Source organism: Pungitius pungitius, chromosome 8 (assembly GCF_949316345.1).
Source record: "Pungitius pungitius chromosome 8, fPunPun2.1, whole genome shotgun sequence".
NCBI classification, from domain to species: domain Eukaryota; kingdom Metazoa; phylum Chordata; class Actinopteri; order Perciformes; family Gasterosteidae; genus Pungitius; species Pungitius pungitius.
The window spans coordinates 4,751,280-4,773,965 of NC_084907.1; the positions used below are offsets into that span (position 1 = coordinate 4,751,280).

The following is a 22,686-nucleotide window of genomic DNA, read 5'->3' on the forward strand; positions in this document are numbered from 1 at the left end:
CATGGTCAGCACATGTGATCAATGTGGAGATGTGGGGAGTTATAAAGTCGAGAGATCGCTGTTTTTTGGAGTCGGATTCCATCTTTATTCTTCCTCGTACATGATTATGTGGACGAGCAAACGGGAACAAGAGTTCGAGAGAACATGCAGCCACCTGCAACACATTGGATGAAAGGATTCTATTGTTTGACTTTTCTATGGAAAATAGAAAATGATTGATGTCATAATCACTGTAACTCTACGTCTTGTCCACTGGAGAAGCCCCGAATTGTTGAAGTAAGGTGGCAGGAGGACAATGAGCCAAAGAGACAAAGAGGAGTCTGGCTGCCTCTGGAGTGCTCCTGGTGGTGATAAGCCGCTACTGCAACAACATCCATCCATCCCTCTCTCTCTCTCTCTCTCCCCCCATCTCTCTGCGTCCCGCCCCCTTCTCCTCCTCGATGATGCCCGAGACAGACCGACCAACCTGCACGTTGTAGCCAGGCTCCCCAGATGTTCCGCTCCACCCAAATGAGTCTGCGCAATGGCCGCTGAACCAATAGCGCGTCCGCGCTGGCGCACCGGGAGATAGCGGGAGACAAAAGAGAGGAGGAGGGAGGAGGAGAGGGAGGGAGGAGAGGAGAAGACGGGATGAGGCGCGACCACACGGACTTTTTCCTCCGGTAAACAACCAGGACCCGGAGCCTGGCAATCTTTTCTGAGTAGTGGGCGGGGGGCGGGGGGGGGATTTTAGGGGCCACAGCCATGGCGACGGGAGGAGGAGAAGGAGGAGTAAGGCGGAGGAGGAGAGCCGGGCTCCCGGGAGTCTGCTGGAAAACCTGCTACTTCCCCATCCTGTTCTGGGTGGTGTCCGTCTGCGGGGAGGAGAAGACGCTGATCGTGGAGGTAGGCCCCCCCCCGCACCATGGCTCCACACGCTTCTCCTCGGGATGTTTATTTCTTAGTAACGCACACTTGCATGTTCGCTCCTGTTCCGGACGACCAACATGGGGGGGTCGTGTGGTCCAGTGTTATTCATAATAGTTTACACTATTAATCCGCTGTTGCTCAGCGTTAAAATAAGATAATCTCATATCGTTCATAAACATGCCTGCAGAGAGCTTCAGAGGTAACCCGCTCCTCTGCTCCACCTTCCAAATATAGCCCTTCTCCATAATTCATGGACGTGGCAGTGGGTCGGAAGAGATGAAGGAGAAGAAGAGATGGGAAGCGGCAGCAGACAGATGTGTGTGCAGACAGATGTGTGTGCACGTGGAGTTCTTTGTTGACAGGTTCCTGATGAAGATGCCGTCGTCTTCTTTGGCTCAATGGGATTGATCCCCTTTCTTCCACACATTGGGTTCGCTATCAAAGTGCTTGTTGCCGTGGGAGACGAGGTGTTTTGTGTTGTTTGGAGGGATGTTTGGTGTTGCTTGTGACTCTTGACAGACAAAGGAAGCTGCGCCTGTGGCGGCCGCGCAAAGAAGGGAGATGTTTCTTTCCTTTACTGAAGCTCCATGCAAACGTGAAACCCTTCATGTGCATAGAGGTGGGTTCATCTCGTAGATTGATTTCTTGTTTGATCGCGGGAAAGGTCTCCAAAGCCCCAACCGAGGTGACGTCTTTTGTCCAAGCACCAGTTCATGTCACACAACACAAAGAAAACCAGCAAAGGTTGCAGATGCTGACGCGGGGAGGAGCTCTACAGGCAAAAGGAGCTAAACGCGTAATCCATCCTCAAAGTGTTCGGCGAATTAATCCACATTTCTTCCGGGAGTTTCCTCCATTAATTTTGGATGCAAAGTGGAATCGAGATGTGTCTTTTTTCGTTAGGGACGGCATAAAAGTAGTTATTGTTTCCGTCGAGGCTACACAAATGACATCATGTGACACATCAGATCCTCTCAGCCTGTAAATAGTTGAATACATTTGTGTCTGAGGTCAACATTTTATTGAGTTTACTCTCAGTGAAGTGCATTTGAGTTTAAGTAACATCAACAGGCTAACATGCTCATTATTCGTGGATGTCAGCCTGCACATGTTAGCTGTAAACACTGAACGTTTCATGAACCAAATATTATGGCGAAGCCTTGTCGAATCTTTTTTCCGCTTCTTGAACAACTCGGTCTGAAGGAATTACCCACAGTGCTTACCTTTGTGAGGTTAAACATGTAGCAACAACGTGGAGCAAGACTTACTAAAAACAATGCCCTGTTATTGGGAGATGTCCCTCAGGAGAGGAGGAAACGACGTGGATGTTTGTAAGGCACAAGAAGTCAAGGTTGTCATTGTCATTTGAACCCCAACCACCACCTTCTCCTCAACCTATCCCAAACCTGTCCATGAGGCAACGAAGGTTAGGGACGCTAAAGTATTGAAGCTGCATCCTCTGTAGTGACCACCAGGGGGCGACTCCTCTGTTCCCATAGAAGTCCATGAGGAAATGACTCTACTTCTCTGTTGATTTTTTAATAGTCTCAATGTCTAGTTTCGAGTGTTCTTGAACACAGCATGATGTTCATTTTGTAAATTTATTTCATTTAGAGTCAAACGAACCATAACGCAGGAGATGCTTTAGGGCGAGGCAACATGGTGATTGACAGGCAACAGCAACAGTTTGTTTTCTTGCATAATGACTCGTCAATTATATCTGTCTTATAGAGCAGCTCATCTTCACCATAACTCCCTGCCCCGTGGCCGCCAAATGTCTGACCGAGTTTCCTTCGGCTCAGCTCGTGTCTGAGTGTCTGTGATCACCGATGGAAGGTGAGAGAGAAACACAGAGAGAGAGAGGGAGAGAGAGAGAGAGGGGTCTTCGTCAGTCTCACTGGTCCTTTGTCCACAGATGTGAGGATGTGCTGATGTGTTTCGGGTTTTCGGCTCTCTGGATCAAACCCTGGTTTGGTGCACATTGTCTCTTTTGTTCTACAGACGTTTAATCCTCCTTCAGGTTGTGTTGTGAAGGGTGTCGTGCAAATTAAACTGTTATTATGATCACAATGGTCGTGGAGGTCCTGATGATTTGGAATGATCGATTGTTGATGAGAAGACGTGTTAATTGATCACAGTGTTTCCATGGATTATTTCTTTTGTCTTTTTCCTCCTCTTTTCTTTCTCTCGGTTTGGTACAGAGGATTTTTCCAGACTGTACTGAACATTACAGTGAATGTTAGGCCATTTACTCCCAAAGGCTTTAAATAAAAGATAAAAGCCTGAGAGCTTTGTGGGGCCAGCGAACTGATTCCGGTACCTGATCTTGTGTGTGCCGATCCAATAATGGCGTGTATAACAATGACAACCAAAACATGTCATAATTACCTCTCTAATATCTATTTTGAAAGCAATTTCTAACTGGAAAAATGAACTTTTAAAAGATCACAATTGAACACTTTATAATTTACCTTTTGTATAATACCCATTTTTACTGACTGTCAAGTCAGCCTGAGTCAAGGTAGATTGTAGCTGTTAGCTTTTGTTCATTAGCCGAGCTAACAGCTAGCATGAACTAGCTCTCTGCAACACAGCAATACAGAACCGCTAAGTCAACTCAAATTTATTTCTTCACTGTTTTTAATCGACGTATTCTTATAAAACTCTTCTTTCAATAACATCCAGCTCATTTTTGTTTTTGTCCTTTTTGGGATTGTGTTGATTCAAATCTGATCTATAACAGCGTGTTCATCTCCTTTAACTACGAAATTGCTGGATGAAAACCGGCACTGAAGGTCCAGAGTAAAAAGGCCTTAAGGCCCTCTGATGACATCATCACTCCTCTCTCTTGTTGTAGCTTAGCATATTAGCATCCGAGGAGCGTTGTCCATCCAGAGAGTGGAGTACTCCACCTGTAACTTGATGGAGACGCTCTGATCTGTTCTACCACGCCTCCACCTCAGACCGTGTGTGTTGGAGTGTGCACAGCGTAGGCGGTGTTACTGGAACCCACAAGGACTTCATACTCACTTTTCATTTTGCCAGCTCGGAACGCTTTGGCCTTTTAATCAACAGTCTTGTTGTTTTTCTCTCTCTGTCTTTGTGCTGTTTGTTTTTGTGACGATCAGTTTGAAGTACTTAGAAGCCGGGATGTGACTTATCAGTACTTATCTTAAATAATTCAATATGCCTCAGACAGCCTCCTGATATGCATCGCTCTCCTCCGGGAGTCGGATTAACTTCTGTGTCCTTCATCTAGTCAACTGCCGTTGGTTGTTTGCACGAAAATAAGCACAAGAAATCCTTCAGGCATGATTTAAGAATTAAAGCTGTGTGGCCGAATGCACAAACCTCACCTTACTGAACTCCATGAACAAACACAAATCCCATCTAATAAACACAAGCAAACATCCCTGACTGGGGAACAGAGCATCACTGCCACTTGTTCTGGTTAATATTTACAAAATTAGTTTGTTATATTGTTTATTCTTTTATTGTTTCCGCTCACACTTTTTTTTACCAAAAACATCCCTGTGAAAGAAAGCATCCAACCAGAGTTTACCAGAGCTAACATGAGCTAACCAGGGCATCCCAGAGCTAACCAAGGCTAACCAGAGCCAATCAGCTAACATGAGCTAACCAGGGCCTACCAGAGCTAAACAGAGCCAACCAGTGCTAACATAAGCTAACCAGAGTTAACATGAGCTAACCGGGGCCTACCAGAGCTAACCAAGGCTAACCAGAGCTAACCAGGGCCCAACGGAGCTAATCGAGGCTAACATTACATTATCTGTCATTTAGCTGACACTTTTATCCAAAGCGACTTACAATAAGTGCATTTCAACCATAAGAATACAAGCTCAAAAGAAAGTGCAATTTCATTAAATAAGCCGATCTACAACTTGCTCCAGAGCATTTACTCCCCTTTATGCTAATTTCTTTCTTTCCCTTGTCGGTTGCGCTGCTTCAGTTTATCATTAAATATGTCATGTAAGTGGTATTTGGGTTCTATTAGCCCAAATAATCCATATATACACAAGAAACAAAACACATACGCTTATAAACCTTTACTCATAGATTTAAGCTTTGCGCCTTAATGCACCTTTCTTTCTGTGTCCATTTCATTACACACTATTTTATTAATTTCGTTATTTGTTACCGACATCTGGTGAAAATTTCATGTCAACAACACCTTTACAAATATACATGTATTTACTGATAAAAATCGTGTTGTGTTGACTGCTTATTTCTCTCCCTGCTGTGTACGTATATGTGTCGAGCTCTGGGGTCATGTGATCAATTATGAATATGAATAAGTGGTAGTTGTTGTCAGCGGAACCAGATGACTCCCCCCGCCTCCCCCTCTCATCACCCATCTGTTGAGAAAGCTGTCGGCTGCCTCTTGGATCCGAGCTACGCCCCTTGGTGGCGCTGTAGCGCTCGGTCACCTGTCGGTCACCTGTCGGTCAAACTGGGCGATGATGTCCTGATGATGCGTGTCAGTAGATATAGTCCATTCATGTTTCATCTGAAGCTTCAGACTTCTGTCCTTCAGGCCTTCAGTGACTTCACTGTTGCTTAGTAACCGTGAGGACGCGGATTGGCAAATACGATTAAGATGAGTAATAGCCAGTTGCTAAGTAATCAGCAAAAAAACAACTTTTTGAGAAAGGACCCGAAAAAGACTCAAAAGTTTCAAGGAGTTTACAGTGACTAACATTTTACTGTGACTAAATGCGTCAATCACAACGAATCAGCAGAATAAAATGATTTAAGTTCCCCAAAGTGACGTCTTCAATTGTGGTTTTCTCTCCATCCACAGGCCAAAATCCAGAGATTAATTTTACAATTTTATAAAAGCAGACAAAGACGTGGTGGCAGAAAGCCATTTAACACGAGTGCTGCATTTAGTCAACGTCTCCTTCATTCAAGTTTCTCCTCATCCCATGTCTGTTTTCAAAATAAAGTCCAGCAACCATTTGGGCTTGTGCAGTTCTTTCAAAATAAAACTCCCATCTTCACAAGAAACAACTCTTTAAGTTCCAGGTCAAATGTACTTGACTATATTTGAGAGAAGCTCTTTTTTGGGATATTAAAGAGGGATAGATTATATTTATATATGTACTATATATACATATATATACATCAACAAATTATGCTTCTACAATCGTTTGTGTTCATCCTCAGATAAACAAACTGCCGGGTGGAGGCGTGACCTCGCTCCGCCTCCTTCGTCCCTGAGTTTCCGTCGCCATGGTTACACCCTCGGCGGGAGGCCGGTACTCGACAATAAAGCCAAAGTGCTGCTGCTCCACAAAGAACTTCTATACCAAATGAATACAAAATAGAGTTTCTGCTTATTTTTCTTCTTCAGAGTTTTTAAATACACATTTTGATCAGATTAAAGATTGTTATTTGAGATCACTATTTGAAGTTAAAAAAATCGTCTAAAAAGCAGCGTTTTGTGCGTCTCTAGACCAAGGTTCACTTCCTGTTTGTGTCTCGCTTGTCCCTGATTTGTCACTCACGTGTCACATGGTCCCTCCTCAGGAAGCAAGCGTGCTGTGAGTCACAAGCGGTGGGAGAGTCACAAATGTTTTATTGAACATGTTCAAATGTGGAGGTTCTATTTCTGCCAGTCGTGCTGCTGCACTCACCTTATGTAATGTGTGTGTGTGTGTGTGTGTGTGTGCGAGTGTGTGTCGGAGCTTTGATGGCACTGTAGTACTTCTTGTGCAGCTGGTAAATTATTTAATTCAAGCGGCTTCTTCTGAGCCAGCAGCAGCTGGGCCACTAGTGTGCAGAGTGCACACGCACACACACCAACACACAAGCACACAGAGACACACACACACATCACAATATGGCACAGTAAGCGGTGCAAGGATGAAAACACACACACATTTGCTGAGATGCTGAATATAGACACACACACACACATCAATAAAAAAAAGTACTTTTTGTTCGAAATATAGAAGAGCTTTGATGTCTGAATTCTGAATAAAAAGGTGTAATTATTGTGCCTTGGTAAAATTGCTGCTGATATTTCTTTTGCTGTTTTTTTTTTCAATCTCATTTTCTCATTATTGTGGTTCTGGATTGAACAAAAGTCAATTTCCAGGAATCAGACGGACATGCTGTCATCGCCGAGCACTCTAATTGGATTGTGAGCGGCTCGATGGCATTTTAGGACCAAAGGCCTTCAAGCGAGCTACCAGTGGACTTAGCTCCTTCCACGGAGAAGTTTTTTCCAGGTAGCTGCCCGGAAGGGATTCAGGTTCACCGTCCAACCCCAGCGCAGCAATCACAACACTTTTATTCCCAGCGTCACTCCTTCTCCCAAATGATGACCTAATATCTTGAAATGAAACAACCCAGAGATTTATTTCCTCACATGAGGAAGGGAATATATTTCAGGTATATTATGATATCGCATCCGTCACGGTCGCCAGGCAGACGATGGTGTTGAGCTGAGACTTATTGCTCTGAAATATTAATGACCTACTGTGGAGAAGGGCTGAGCCCCCCTTTCCTGTCGTTCCCCCCTCGCTATCTATCTCTTTACTCCCCTTCTTTCTACTTCCTATCTTCCTTTCTTCCTTTCTTCCCTCTCTCTCTCTCTCTCTCTCTTGGTTGTGTTATTGGATTGGGTTATGTCATATTAAAGAGACAGGTGCTCTGAAAAGTAAAAAATACCACATTTAATAGAATCTTCAGTGGAAACTTGTGGATTGATATTCGATCGGGCTATTAAAATGTTCTGTACAATTCAGCTCTCTCCTGAGTTTCTCTCTGATATATATATTCCATAAATAAGTCCACCCTCCCTCTCTGCCGACGGGAAGAAACTGTGTGTGTGGCGGGAGGTCTCGGCCCTGATGGACCTCAGCCTCCTGCCGGATGGAAGGATGGAAATTCTTAGTTCTTGATATTCAAAAAGCTTCAGTCTACAGGAGAAATAGTCCCATGTATTTGTTATTGAACACTTTCTGTTCTGTTGAAGTTGGTGGTCATTAAACAGAATTTTTAAAACACGACCTTGATCACAACCTTCTTTTGTTTATTCCCCCCCCCCCCCCCCTCTGTCAGACGTGGCTGAAGAACTACGGCTACCTGCTGCCTAACGACCTCCGCACCTCCGACCTGCGGCAGGAGAAGGCCATGCAGTCGGCCGTGGCCGCCATGCAGCGCTTCTACGGCATACCGGTGACGGGGGTCCTGGACGAGACCACAATAGAGTGAGTGAAGCACTTACAGGGGCACGTGCATGCTAACGTTCCTTCAACGCGCATAAGCAAGGCTTATTTAATGAAATTTCACTTTCTTGTTTCTTGTTTTTTTTTGAGTTTGTATACTTATGGTTGAAATGCACTTATTGTAAGTAGCTTTGGATAAAAGCTAAATGATATGTAATGTAATATAAAGTAAAAGTAGCATCTTCATGCTAACGGTGCACCTGCATCCTAAAGGAGCATATTTATGCTTAAAGGAATGATTTTTCGGAGGCTATTCGCATTCAAAGAGACAAATGAGACAATTTGTAAACAGATGTTTTTGATTTGAGATTACTTAAAATTAAAAAATTGAGATTTTCTCATTCAACCAATGTGTGAGGAAGGGACACAAATGATCTTTTAAGAGCCTTCACATGTAGCCAAAATAACCTGTTCCAGATCCGGCTTGAGCTCGGCGCGGCGGATGAAACACGTCGGGCCGAGACTCGGGATGAATGACACTCTAGAATCAGGTCGAATACACTGGCCCGAGTCCGGCGTACGGCCCTGCCGTCACTCGGCCATAATCTAGAAAAAAACTGGGCCGACTGGTTTGCCGACTGGGATCCGGCTGAGAACCACAAACCCCTCAATAATGTAACAAGCATCGTTCTCTTGATCTGCAACCGTCATCTGGAAGAAAACGGTTTTATGGTAGTTAGCATCAGCTGATGTGTCCCCTCCTGTGTGCTGAGGCCTGCTTGTTGTGTGCAGGTGGATGAGGAGGCCTCGCTGTGGCGTCCCCGACCATCCTCACAGCAGCCGGCGGCAGAGGAACAAACGCTACGCTCTGACGGGGCAGAAGTGGAGGGACAAAAAGATTTCCTACAGGTTTTTATCCCTCTAGTTTCTCCCCCACTCTGGACCTCCCTGTCCCACAGGACCCTGCATGCATCGCTGCATTACTTCCTCCCACTCGTGTCTAACGTAAATTACAGCGCTCCCGTGAGACATTGAAGGCGTGGCGAGCTTTGTCTGCGCTGCACTCTCCAGCATCACATGACACCCGAGTGAGATCACTTTCCTATCGGGTTCCCGTCAGAAGCTCCTCCTCGTGCCTTGCCTGCTATCGGCTGTCAGTAACTTAATCATTCAGCCCCGGGAACTATCTCTTTTGATGTTTCCTTAAGAGGGGGGGGTAATGCTGCATGGATGACATCATTTACATTCAGATCACGCTGTAACCTCCTGTTCTAGAGAGTGATGTCTCTGCTGAAGTTCAAGCTGCATTCTCTGTAGCGACCACCAGGGGGTGACTCCTCCGGTCCTATAGCACAGGGTCCCCAACTTTTTGGCCTCACGGACCGTTTTCATGTTGGACAATATTTTGTCTCACAAGACGACAAAATAACCGGCCGAGAGAGGGGAGGGGGGGGTGGGTTGCAATTGTTGCAGACGGATCGACCGATGCCGAGTGTGCGCAGTGAGGAGTGGATGAATTATAAACGAGAAAAAGAAATATGTCGAGAAGGACGAGAGCACGCAATTAGGAGACCATCCGGTCCCTTTTCAAAATAAACCATTTTTCAGAGAAAATAAAGTTAAATAACACATTTACACTTTGACTTCACTTTAAAGAGCCAAAGGATGCTGCCTGGCTCAAAGTGAAATATCTAAACCTAAATACGTAATAGCCTTATTACCAAACACCACTGCAGAACTCCACCCTGCAGCACAATACCCTCCGTCTCTTTAAGCCGACGCACACACGCTTTCGGCTTCGTCTTGTCGCGTCCCGGTCTCCAAGAAGAAGAGAGATGACAAGTTCTTTCAGCTTCCCACGAAGGTAAATCCTACGTGTTATGACTGGAAGGACCCGGAGGCTTTTCGGAGTTCTGAAGGCTCCATTCACACACTCCAGGTTTCCTTCACTCCTTTCATTCTCTGCAGCACACGTTGTTATTTAAATGTCGTGTATGGCTGCCGTCTCTGCACATGCAACTGAAGTGCTAGACAAGTGTGCGTGCATGTGTGTGTGTGTGTGTGTGTGTGAGTGAGACAGAATACCATCTGTGTGTTTTGGCCACAGGTCATTTGGCCAGCTTCACCGCCGAAACGTTCCACACCGTTTACCCAAATCAGACTATGCAACCTAGCTGTCTGACACACACACACACACACACACACACACAAAGCACTGGGGTTCAGGTGGAGTAATAAATGCACTTTTAAAGGGATTATCATGCAGACAGAATGTGACTCAGGGGGGTTTGCAGATTAACTTTTAGGACTGCACAGTTTTTGTAATTTTTTGCTTCCAACTATTGGATACAAGTTTTGAAAAAAATAATCTATTGGTCACATGGCTTTCGGACTTCAGTAACAGCACTGATTTGGTCATCTTCACCCAAACTATAATATTTTTCCAAACCTAGAAAGAGATTATAGTTTATAGTCTATGATAAAATGATCACAGACTTCGATGGGACCAGATGAGTCGCCCCCTAGTGGTGAATTCCCCTAAAGAACCAGAGTTTCCCTCCTCTTGTTTACACTCAATCTGCATCATTATCCTATCTTTTCCTTCCTCTCTCTCTCTCTCTCTCTCTCTCTCTCTCTCTCTGGCTCGGGGTGTAGAGGTTTAAAAAGCTGAGGTTATAAAACATGTAATCATAAAGCTTCCTCTCTCTCTCATAGGAGGCCCGTTTCCTTTCCTGCCTTTACTAATGACTAACGAGTTTTTGAGTGGGTGTATAAACACAACTATCCGCAGAAAGCTGTGGCACTTTGTTCCAGACTAATGTCCCAACAACATTCGTTATCCCCAGAAGATGAATCCCAAAGACTTTTGTGGATCCTCTAACTTTGTCGATGCTTCTTTGAGATCCAACCCGGCTCATCGCTGCATCGCGGTCCTGTGGGAGGTCGGGTGGACTTCTAACGCTCTGTTTCTGTCGTGCTCCCCACAGCATATCGAACTTCACCCCCAAGGTGGGAGAGAAGGACACCCAGCGAGCCATCCAGCAGGCCTTCATGGTGTGGCAGGCGGTGACCCCGCTCTCCTTCCAGGTCAGAGGATTAATCCACTGAAGACGGTTACACCCATCTGGTACCAGAGTAGTACATGTGAATAAGTAATACGTCTTAGTCACATGGATGAATTTCATTCATGATCCTGACTTTACTTTTATTCATTCTTTTTAACTTGAGGAACACAAAAACAAACTTGCATCCCTGCACATGTAGATGCATTAAGATGAAAAACAATATTCAAAAAGAATGGAAGAACATGACAATTTTATGGAGGCTTCTTTTTAAATAATATTTGCAATGAAATTGTGATACACAGGAGGTGCCATACTCGGAGATCAAGAACGACGGCAAGGAGGCGGACATCATGATCTTCTTTGCCTCTGGTTTCCACGGCGACAGCTCCCCCTTCGACGGGGAGGGGGGGTTCCTGGCGCACGCCTACTTCCCCGGCGCCGGCATCGGAGGAGACACCCACTTTGACTCGGACGAGCCGTGGACGCTCGGCAACGCCAACCACGACGGTAGGGCGGGTCATGTGATGTCACATGTGGGGAGGATGTCTTGTGGACACGTCCGAATGAGAGAGACGGGTTCCATCACAGGGAATTTAAACATGGCCGAAGGAGCCAAAGCAGACGATAAGTCGTCTTCCTCCTCCTCCTCCTTCTCCACTACCACTTTAGTCCACAGGGGGCGCCAGAACCACCACACAAGGTGTTCCTCGTAGTAGCTTCAGTAGAACCATGGAGAGATATATCTCTTCGGACCAAAATTCTTCTGAAATTTTCAAAAGCGTCCCTCACGTTAAATCTGCATACAGGAAATCATGTAAATGTGCTGCATCCTTCTGCCGTTACCACGGTGACACTTCATTGTGGGACCGTTATTCATGCATTCACAGCATCTACATTTAAGACCTGTTTCTTTACTGTGAACTTTGAAGTTCAGTGAGGACATTGAACTAGCCCCCGTTGGGCTCAGGCCAAGCTCGCCCCCCCCCCCCCCCGGGTGCGTTTGATTCTGTGTTTTTTTTGTCTCTTCTCTCATGTGTCTGGACGGGGGGACGGGAGCACAGGGGGGGTTCTCTGCTCCCTGCCTTTTGCTGTGAAGTCATCGTTTTAAATGACTTTTCATCCCCTTCACCCCGCCCCTCCTCCCCCCGTCTCCAGGTAACGATCTGTTCCTGGTGGCGGTCCACGAGCTGGGCCACGCGCTGGGCTTGGAGCACTCCAACGATCCGAGCGCCATCATGGCGCCTTTCTACCAGTACATGGACACTCACAACTTCAAACTGCCTTTGGACGACCTGCAGGGCATCCAGAAGATCTACGGTGAGGTTCAGCCCCCCCCGGGGCAAATCTGAAGTCTGACCCATTTGAGTCTTTCATTTGAAACCTAAGAAGTATCACAGCTTAGATATTAGTCATGAATCAATATGAAGAAGTGAGCGAGTGAAGCAGGATGAAAATGTCTTTGTTCCACTTCAGAGAAGAAGAACTGAGTGAAATAACCATGACAGCTTCCTGCTGTAATAATGAAAACTCAAAGAACACGTTAAATATCTGAAAGATGAGCTTCAGCGTCTTCTCTGGATCATCAAAGGCTATGATCCAGAGGTGTCATTGGATTGATATTATAATTGTTATTATTATTATGAATCCAAAGGAATACCCACGGCCATGTTGGAGCCCACCCGCCCGCTGCCCACCTTACCTTCTCGGAGGACACACTCCACCTCGGAACGCAAGCACGACCGCCACGGCCGGCCGGCGCGCCCCCCCGCCGACCGCCCGGCGCTGCCCGGCAACGGCAAGCCCAACATCTGTGACGGCAACTTCAGCACCGTGGCCTTCTTCAGGAGGGAGATGTTCGTCTTCAAGGTGTGTGTGTGTGTGTGTGTGTGTGTGTGTGTTTTCTGTGTGTGTGAGGAACATCAAGAAAGAAAAATCCATTTTGATCCTTGATCTTTAAACTGAATGTTAGAAAAGGTCACCAGTTCGTCTCTCTCTCTGTCTCTCTGTGTCTGTCTTTCTGTCCCTCTGAATGTCTGCCTGTCTCTTGAGAGGGGGGACGGGGAGGTGGGGGGGAGGTGGTCGGGGGTCAAAGATGAGGAGGAACTTGATCTGCATTCTTCTTGTACCTGCTTTCCTTTCCCTCTGGGACCTCAAACTGAACCTCTGTGACGTTTCTGAGCGCTCTGATTGGCTGATTCCACGGATGACTTCATCCACTGGGCCCCTGTGAGGTCGAATGTCTGACGGGTTCTTTACCTGCAGGACCGGTGGTTCTGGCGCCTAAGGAACAACAAGGTGCAGGAGGGCTACCCCATGCAGATCGACCAGTTCTGGAAGGGCCTGCCGCCTCGCATCGACGCCGCCTACGAGAGGTCGGACGGAAGATTTGTCTTTTTCAAAGGTACGCGGAGAACCCGCCCCCCCCCCCCCACACACACACACTTAATAAATCACCCTTTAGTCTCATGGGTCCACACATGTATTTTTTCAAACTGGTTCACCAATTCACTTGATTTTATTTGTGATTTAAGTCCCATCATCTCAAAAGGCCAGACAGCGTCCCGCTCACAGGCCGAGCGACATTTAAGACATTTATACAAATATACAGTATGTGTAACACTTGCACATCTATCTAAACTTTTCATATTTTTGTATTCATATGCAAAAGATTCAGTTATGAATGTATAAGTGTTCAACAATATATATATATATCCTCAAAGCCTTGTGATGATAAAAGCACCTTTGCTTCTGCAGCAGTGATATGTGCAGCTCATTTATTGCCTTTGATGACTGGAGAGAAGCCGTTAGTGTTTTTCTCTGTGTGCTCCGTGTTTAAAGGAGTTCCTGTTGAGTCAGGCAGATTTCATTGCCCTGTAAAAGAGACATTATGTCATTTTTAATCTTCTTTTATGTTTTCCCACATCGATCCTCAGAACACCATATTACAAAATAGCAACGCTGCAGACGGGCTGTTTCAGCAGCTGCTCGCTTCTTCCTGCTTTGAAAAAGAACAATACGATTTATTTCTGACGGTTGTGTTGGTGTTTTGAAGAGTTCATTTCCCCTTCTGTTGTTTTGTCTCTCTGCCAGCTGGATACCTAAAAAAAAACACATTTTTGGCCGCTCTGGATGATCTGGATCCTGGATTTCCTTAAATAATCTAATCTATATATTAACCATGATTCAGAATCCTTAGGGCTGTTATTGCACCTTCAACAGATGCTAAATCCGATAACGTGTGTCCCATAATCGGCGTTGTGACTCGGCTCCCCCTCGCAGGCGACAAGTACTGGGTCTTCAAGGAGGTGACGGCGGAGCCGGGCTACCCCCTCGGCCTGGTGGAGCTGGGCAGCTGCCTGCCCAAGGACGGCATCGACACCGCGCTGCGCTGGGAGCCCGTGGGCAAGACCTACTTCTTCAAAGGGGACCAGTACTGGCGCTACAACGAGGAGAAGCACACGGCGGACCTCGGGTACCCCAAACCGATCAGCGTGTGGAAGGGAGTGCCGGACGCACCGCAGGGGGCCTTCATCAGCAGGGAGGGATGTGAGTGACGGGCTTCTAAAGATGACCAGCCCCAGCTTCGATGAATGAGGACATATATTTAAACATGTAGGACTGAGCGAGGCCAATCAGCGTGTAGCCCCGCCCTCAAGCATCCCCTGCTTTATGGTCTGTTTGACTGTAAATGGACTCTAATCTACTAAATGAGCATCATGCTGTATTGAAGGAGACTTGAAACTAGAGACCATATACTCATGTTTATAATGTTTACTGAGGGAATAAATCAGGAGAGAAGTAGAGTCATTTTCTCATACACTTCTTTAGGTCCAGAGGAGTCGCCCCCTGGTGGTCACTACAGCGAAAGCAGCTTTTACACAAGAAGTTTTGTGTTTTAAAGAACCCGAGGTTGTCCCCTGTTAAACAGAAACCAGAGGGAGGGGGGGGGGGCGTTAGGTTTAGATGAACCAAACCATCAACGCTTTAGAGCTGGTCCTTTAACAGTTCGATCCCCGGGTTTTATTAAATGAAATTACTGTGCAGCGTTCCAGAAGCTCAGGACTCATATTGTCCCGACCCGACTCCCTTGAGGGTCCATGGATGATTTGATTTTTCATCAGTATGTTCATTGCTGAAACACTTGACTCAACTCACTCATTTCTCATTTCTGTTCTCGGCCCCCCCTCCCCCCCTTTCATCCCCCCCAGACTACACCTACTTTTACAAGGGGAAGGAGTACTGGAAGTTCGACAACCAGAAGCTGACGGTGGAGCCTGGGTACCCCAAGTCCATCCTGCGTGACTGGATGGGCTGCGACCAGTCGGACATGGAGCGCTCCGGCAGCAAGGCGAACCGCGGGGACCGCCAGCTGCCCATCGACGACGTGGACATCATGGTGGCCATCAACGACGCGCCGACCACGGTCAACGCCATCGCCGTGGTGATCCCCTGCGTCCTGTCACTGTGCATCCTGGTCCTGGTCTACACCGTCTTTCAGTTCAAGAACAAAGGAGTGCAGCGGAGCGCCGTGACGCAGCACTACTACAAGTACCCCGTTCAGGAGTGGGTGTGACGGGCAACCCCTGATTCCAAGAGGTCCAAGTCGGCAGGTCGGAGGTGTTGGGGGTGGGGGGAAGGGGTGAGGTGGGGGGGGGGCAGCCTTCGCACCGTGAGCTCGCTCACGTTGGCTAAAGCCAAGACGTTGATAGCAAACGAAGCGGGGGAGAGTCCGCTTGTGGGCTTTCATTTTTCCGGTGCCGCGCGTTCACCCGTGTGCGTGTCTGGGGGCTCTGAGGGAGACTTCGAGCCACTCCGAGGGCTAGTTTAGTCTTTTGTCATGTGTTAGCGGGCCGCTGAAAGGGAAGTTTGACTCTTTGTTTAGGCCTGCTCCTCCAGTGATGATCGTGATGATTCTCTCATCGAAGCCGGGAGATCTCCAAGTTCTGACTCGACGTGAACATGCGGACTCCAAACGATGAGTCAGATTCAAAAAATAAAAATAAATAAAAAATTTGAAGATAAAATATAGGTAGAAAGGCCATAAGATAAATAGAACCAGTGATCTCGCCTTGGATGTCTGAATTTAATGAATTCATACTTTTATGAAGCTGTAAAAATGTTAACAGGACCTTTTTTTTTACTACACAGAACAGAAAGCATCTTCATCACCAGAAAATCTGCTCTTTGCCGCTTGGACTTCTAGGTTTTAGCAGAGGTGGAATAGCCGGTCATCAGCGTAGTGTGACACATAAATGGTTTGGATGAATGAAAGTTCATAATTCTTATCTTAGTTACAACAGAACATTTAAGCCCTTAGTTATCAAACTACTTCAGACTGAAAGGTCTTCACTGGAAAACATTAAAGTCAAAGCTATTGATATTTTTTGTGATTAAAGAAAATATTTAGCTGAGTGTAATTCTGGGATTATTTTTATTTAGATCACCATGTCCCATTTTGGCAACAAACTCAATTAAATATTGTTGCCAATTTATTTATATTTAGAAAACTGATGTTTATCATGGTAATTCATACTTGAGATGTCAAGGATTTCACACAAATTATTGCATTTCATCTGTCTACAAACATCTTCTTTTTTTAATAATGAAAAATATTATAGATCTTATTATAGTTCTTCATGTATTGTCTCTTCCTGCTATGGAAGTATTAGGACCAGGCATAAGAGCGTAAATGATTTCTTTATACCTTGTGCATTTAAAGAATAAAGAAGAATGTCTAAAATTAAGTTGAATTTTCAGAATTTACTCCAACGCCAATGTTTAATTTATCTCAAGAGTTTATTCTATATAATGATGTCTTCATTCTGGTACCTCAACTTTACTCTCAACATTTTTCATTCATCCTTGAGTTTTTTTTCTGATGAAATTTCATCTTCAGTCAAGTTTAGACTTTTTTCCTCAAAATGTTTCCCTTTGTTCTCTAATATTACTGCAACTCTAACTCCAAAAAGACATTTCTCTCGTTCTGCCCTCAGTACCAGTCTGTATCCGGTTCTGAACATGCATCTCTTAAATGTCACTCCAACACTTCTGCAGAATCCAGGATTGAGTCTTTAGGATATTTTGGAGAAGTTGAATGAATACGGCTCCTGAGCTGAGTCTTTATTCTCCTCTTTGTAGATGCACATTGATTTCATCAGGATTAAATATGTGTTTTTATTGTGTTTTAAGAGCTTGTCCACAGAGATTTGGACATCTTTGGTTCTGAACTCTTCTCAGAGGGCAGAGACCTGGAGACCCTTGGACACGACAGTTCTTGTGGACTGTTGAGTCTCTTTCAGTAGAACCAGGATGAATCGTGGCGGTCCAGATCCTCCCTTTGCTCACGAGGTCTCCGACCCGCAGGGATCGAATGTGTTCTTGCTGCTCCTGCGTGAGGTGACCACAGATCTGTTGTTCAGTGACAAACGTTTGGTCCTCAGGACGGACGATGGAACGTCCGTCTTCTTTTACCTTCTGGACCGGGCTGCTGGGAGGAAAGATGAATGTCTAGAACATAAAAACCTTTTTTTCTCAGCTTGAGAAAGAAAATACACAGAACTTTTTTAGTTTTTTTATTCATGTAATCATTACTTTCATGATAATAATTATTGATAATTCAAAAGAATAGCATGGCGTCAAAACCCTTTTTTTCTGCAAACAGTCCAAAGATATTTCATTTATGATCAGACAAAATAAAGTGGCAGCAAATAATCCCATTTGAGAGGCTCGAGGCAACGGATTTAATAAAATAGTCACATTTTCAACATAAATATTCAGTATGTGTTCACAATTGGATCGTTTTAAGCCAGTATTTTAAATGTGTAATTTCCATTTCGGAAAGAAACCTTTGAAGGAAGATGAAACATCTGAACTACTGCGAGCCTCCTGGAGGTGGAAACGTCCCTCGGAGCTGAGACGTCTCACTGGTTGCTCCCGCACGGTGCTGAAGACAACACACGGATCATTAATAACTCCAGTGTGACCATCGGGGTCTTTAGACCTCCATCATCTCCACTCACCATCCCAGGGATTAAGTGCCTTGCTCCGCGGCACTCCAGCGGTAGACGTTGAGGGAGAGAAGCTCCAGCTTTCTGGGGCCTTTAAAGCCGGCGACTCTCCGGTTGGTTGCTTGATTTTTTGTTTTTTTTATTTGTTTATTGGAAATGTTTAAGCTCCTGAATGACTCTTGATCTCGCGTCATCTTCATCAGGTTACAGTGTGTTTTTTTTATTAAAGGCTGTTGCAGTAGATACTTTTAACAAAAGGAGGGTGTTTCTGACACGTTTAAATTCTATTGTGTGCACAGACACCACCCTCCTCCACCCGTCTGGGGGGAAAACTGTGTATTTATTTACTGAGATTTACAGAATAGAATAGCAGTTTACAGCGGTAGAGTGTATCTCAGCAGATGTCTGTTTGTGAAAAAGGACAAAGGGGCCCTTGAAGAGAACATACTGTGGTGATTTGTCGTCGCTTATTCGTGCTACTTATGGAACACACATAAACACCTGTACTTCAGATGTTCATCCTCCGCTCGTCCCAATTGAAACTTGTTCATCCAACGGTTCTGGTCCTCCGGAGATCTGCCTCCTTTATGGTCATCGTGCAGCGGACCCGGGGACAAACTGCCACTCGGATTCGTCTCTGCGTCCAACCGGACGCCGGAACCGATCCTCGTCTTTCTCCGTCCACTCAGGAGATTAACGGAGGACCTTCTGTTTCCGGAATAAAGAAAATAAAAGCGCGCCTAAAAAAGAAGCCCCAGGGAGCTGCGGTCGGAGGCTCATTGTCACTTGGGGGGCGGGTTTGGACAACAGTGCGTTGCCTTTAAAGGTAGACTCAGTGATCACATGTCGCCACGGCTCAGAGGTCAAAGGTCACACTCTGAATGAGGTAAATTCAGCACCTTCAGTCCATCACCATCCTGCATAGAATTAGCCGAACTGCTTGTGTGTATTTTTGGAGCCTGAGAACAAACTCATTCACTCCTGATCCAACCTTTATTACACCATTTAGTTTGGTTGAATTAACCAAACTATTCAAATTACTTCAGCCTTCTTTTAAAGGGTATTCTAGACTACAGTTGCTTTGTAAAACCAAATCCCAAACTAATGATTGGGCTCAAGGCAGAGCTCACGTGTGAAGACGGTTTCATAAGATCTCAAGTTTCAGATAAAAGTTGACGTCTTCATCTCTGAGTCCGCAGTGTGGCTTCATGTGTCCCAGTCTTCTTTTAACTTGCCCGTTGTTGCCTTTAGTTTCTAGAGTTTCTCTTTTCTTAAGAAAATATGTATGTTATAAACGTTGGTGAATAAAAACATATCAAAGGTAGGCAGACTTTCTGGAGTAACAAGATGTATTGGTATTATTTGGATAATATCACAACTACTTCTACTACTACTACCACTTCTAGGGAGGGTTTAACAGATATAGCTTTAAGAGAGATACATTTGTTCACTTAGTGTTCTTATGAAGGTTTTCTGTAAATACCTTATTACTTTTGTTTGCTTTGGGTTTTTTGACTAAATGGGTTGATTATAAAATTGAAAAGAATCTGATGTTTGTTTACTTCTTAACACGCAGGTTGATGCACTCTTTAGTTTTTTAACTGAGCGCTTTCCTCTGCAGGCGGATTGCTGATATCAGCTCATGTAAATAAACACCAAGCTTTGGAAACGTTTTCATTTCTCTCTTATTTAACAGTTAGTCATCATCCTTTACACATAATTACCATTATTATGACAATGCTTATATTGGATAGGCATGTTTACGTTTAGGATTATTCCGTGTACACGTTTTGTTTCTAATGAGACAAAGTTTGATCATTTAAAATGGATTTTTTTCCTCTTTTGTTTGGTTTTACTGTGCCACGCAAATTATATTCCAATAACACCATGTTCTGTTAACGATGAAAAGTCAATAAAAGTGAAAACTTGGTTGTGTACCTTTGTTTGTACTGGTTTTAGAGGATGATTTGAACACTTCATGGTCATTGTTCCGTAGTCATTCTGTTTTTCTCTTTCCTGCAGCAACAGATCGAAACACCACAACATTGCTGGTTTTATTTATTTAGTGATTTTTAATACTTCCATTGATGATATTTATTTTCCCACTAGTTATTAACAAAATACGCCTCATTGTTTCTAACAATTTGTTTGATCAGAAAAGTGATTGACCACATGCAGTTTTCTTTTATTCCATATAATAAAACATGTACTTAAACTTAAAATAACACAATAAAGATGAAAAAAAGACTGAATCCAACCTGAGTTAAACATAGAAAACACACTCTTTGATATGAATGAACGTAGCTTTTGAAGCTGTTGATGAAGATTAATATATAAGATTATTGTATCCATGTAAGCTGCTTTCAACAAAAGTGTCATCAAAATGAAGATGTTTAAAAATAGAAACAAAAATAATATTTTCAAAAACATTTGTAAAACATCAAAATGAATGAATAAGTAAGATCATCATTCCCCTGGTTAATAAACAAGACAGGAGCAGCTCGAAAGGTTAAAAAGACAACATCATAAAACCATTTGTGATCTTCATCTCTATCTGCTCTGGTCCAAAGTCACACAGACCTTCAGTGGTGAGATCTTCAGTTCATCTACTGTGTAAATGTATGGAAACATCCTCTCAGTGAAGGTGTGTGTGATGGTGTGTATGTGTGTGTTAGTATCAGCATCAGAGAAACACAGCTTCCCTCCGTTCCAGTCCAGATGCACTCTGATCCTCTGAAGCTTCTTCTGCACTTTGAGAAAAGTGGCTGGACCTGATAGTAACCGTGCTGAGTATTTTCTGTCAAAGAACCCTATTCCAAATAATCCAGACTGTAAGTTTCCCTTCCTCTGGGCAGACTCTGCTGACACACCTACATACCAGCTTCTACTGTATCCTACTTCAACATCCCAGCTGTGAGTCCCTGAGTTAAATCCCTCAGAGCCCAGAACAGAGCTGTATTTATCAAACCTCTTTAAATTATCAGGAAGCTTCTGTCGCTCTCCTCCTCTCACACTGGTCAGATCTTCAGACAGGATGAGGTTTCGATAAGCAGTGTTTGGGTCCAGAACCACAGGAGTGTAGGAGACCATCTCCTTCATCTTGTTCCAGATGTTGAAGGTCAGGTTGCCCAGGTGTTTGGCCTGGTCTATCAGAGCTCCTGATGGCAGCTGGTGGTCCTCCAGCAGGGGGCGCTGCTGGACTCTTTCCACTGCAGCCTTGTAGTGGTTCAGGAAGGAGACATCTTCAGCTCTCAGCTGCTCCTCTGTGGCTCTGATGGTGTCTGAAAGAGCTGCTATCTCTCTGCTCAGAGCCTCCATCTTCTCCTCCATCATCTCAGTCTTCTGCTCCTCTTCCTCCCTCAGAGCCGAGATCCTGGCCTCCTCTTCCTCCTCTAGAAACTGGTGAAGCTTCTTGAACTGATCCTGAATCAGCCTCTCTGTGTCTCGGGCCTGGACCTTCATGTGTTCTGCAGTTTGATCAGACTCCACTTTAACTTGTTCAAGGACCTTTAACTTCTCCTTTAAGGCCTCCAGAGGTTCCTGAAGGTTCTGCTTGTGTTGTTCAGCAGCTTCATTGATGGGTCTGAATCTGTGGTCGGTGTGTTTCTCTGAATCTCTGCAGACGAGACACACCGGCTCCAGATGGTCCAGACAGAAGAGTTTGAGCTTCTCAGAGTGCAGACTGCAGAGAGTCTCTGAGGCTCTCTGGTCTCTCTCTACTATGAAGGACTCACACAGGTTCTTTAACACCAGGTTTAAAGATGGTTCTTCCTTTGAAGATCTTCTCCTACAAGCTGGACATTCCCGAGCTTGTTTCTCTCTCCACCAGCTCTTCAGACAGACTTTACAGAAGCTGTGGCTACATGACAGAACAACAGGATCCTTGAAGACATCCTGGCAGACAGGACAGCAGAGATCCTCCTCCAATCTCGAAGCCATTTGGTCCCAGAGTAAAGCTGAAGACACAGAAAGTACATCAGACGTGTTTCCCCTCCCTCCTCTACTTCACTGTTTCTACTTAAACTCACCTTCGGTGTGGAGTGTCAGTAGGTTGAAGCAGGACGCTGGTAGATTCTCTCTTTTCTCTCCTGTAGAACCAATTGGAGAAAGTTGGTTGGTTCTGAAGGTGAATGTGATCGTCTGTTTTCAGTCTGCGTCTCTCTCTTCAGCGACTACAGAGGAACTGATTCTGGTGATTCAGGAAAGGGAAGGAGCTTTGTCACAACGCTGAGAAATGTTGTTGGTTCTCAAATGTTACACTGAGGTGTGTCTCACCTGAAAGTACAGCATCAAGGTTGGACATGTAGTCTGACAGGTTCAGCAGGCTGCTACAGTAGTGTTCAAAGTTTGAATGCAGGTTAAAATAAGTGAAGAGGTTAAAATATAACTTAACAACAATAATAACAATATAACAAATCGAGTACATGGAATATCAAGTGAAAGAGCCAACAAGTGATGTGATCCAACTGCTGCTACTCCTTCATGCTTCAAGCCACAGAGACACAGTTT

At 44.9% G+C, this 22,686-nt stretch overlaps 2 protein-coding genes across 2 annotated transcripts; one reads left to right on the forward strand and one right to left on the reverse strand.

Moving 5' to 3' along the window:
* The first annotated feature begins 444 nt into the window (after positions 1-444).
* mmp24 (matrix metallopeptidase 24) lies at positions 445-15,797 on the forward strand. Its single transcript, XM_037489798.2, has 10 exons — positions 445-885; positions 7,999-8,147; positions 8,898-9,014; positions 11,093-11,192; positions 11,473-11,677; positions 12,326-12,487; positions 12,822-13,036; positions 13,433-13,571; positions 14,450-14,716; positions 15,379-15,797. The coding sequence occupies exons 1-10, from the start codon at positions 745-747 to the stop codon at positions 15,741-15,743; spliced, it is 1,860 nt and encodes a 619-aa protein (XP_037345695.1). The 5' UTR covers positions 445-744; the 3' UTR covers positions 15,744-15,797.
* Positions 15,798-17,653: 1,856 nt separating this feature from the next.
* LOC119229452 (nuclear factor 7, brain-like) lies at positions 17,654-22,372 on the reverse strand. The gene is made up of 2 exons (XM_037489794.2): positions 22,206-22,372; positions 17,654-22,133 (listed from the first exon to the last, which is right to left on the reverse strand). Exon 2 carries the CDS (start codon positions 22,114-22,116, stop codon positions 20,728-20,730), a length of 1,389 nt encoding a protein of 462 aa, XP_037345691.2. The 5' UTR covers positions 22,117-22,133; positions 22,206-22,372; the 3' UTR covers positions 17,654-20,727.
* Between the last annotated feature and the right edge of the window lie 314 nt (positions 22,373-22,686).

Excerpts from the sequence above, each read along its gene's own strand:
- LOC119229452 (XM_037489794.2), bottom strand. The coding sequence starts at position 22,116 with ATGGCTTCGAGATTGGAGGAGGATCTCTGCTGTCCTGTCTGCCAGGAT.
- mmp24 (XM_037489798.2), top strand. The coding sequence starts at position 745 with ATGGCGACGGGAGGAGGAGAAGGAGGAGTAAGGCGGAGGAGGAGAGCC. Across the intron at positions 886-7,998 it reads AGAAGACGCTGATCGTGGAG|ACGTGGCTGAAGAACTACGG; the intron begins GTAGGCCCCCCC and ends CCCCTCTGTCAG. Across the intron at positions 14,717-15,378 it reads CTTCATCAGCAGGGAGGGAT|ACTACACCTACTTTTACAAG; the intron begins GTGAGTGACGGG and ends CATCCCCCCCAG.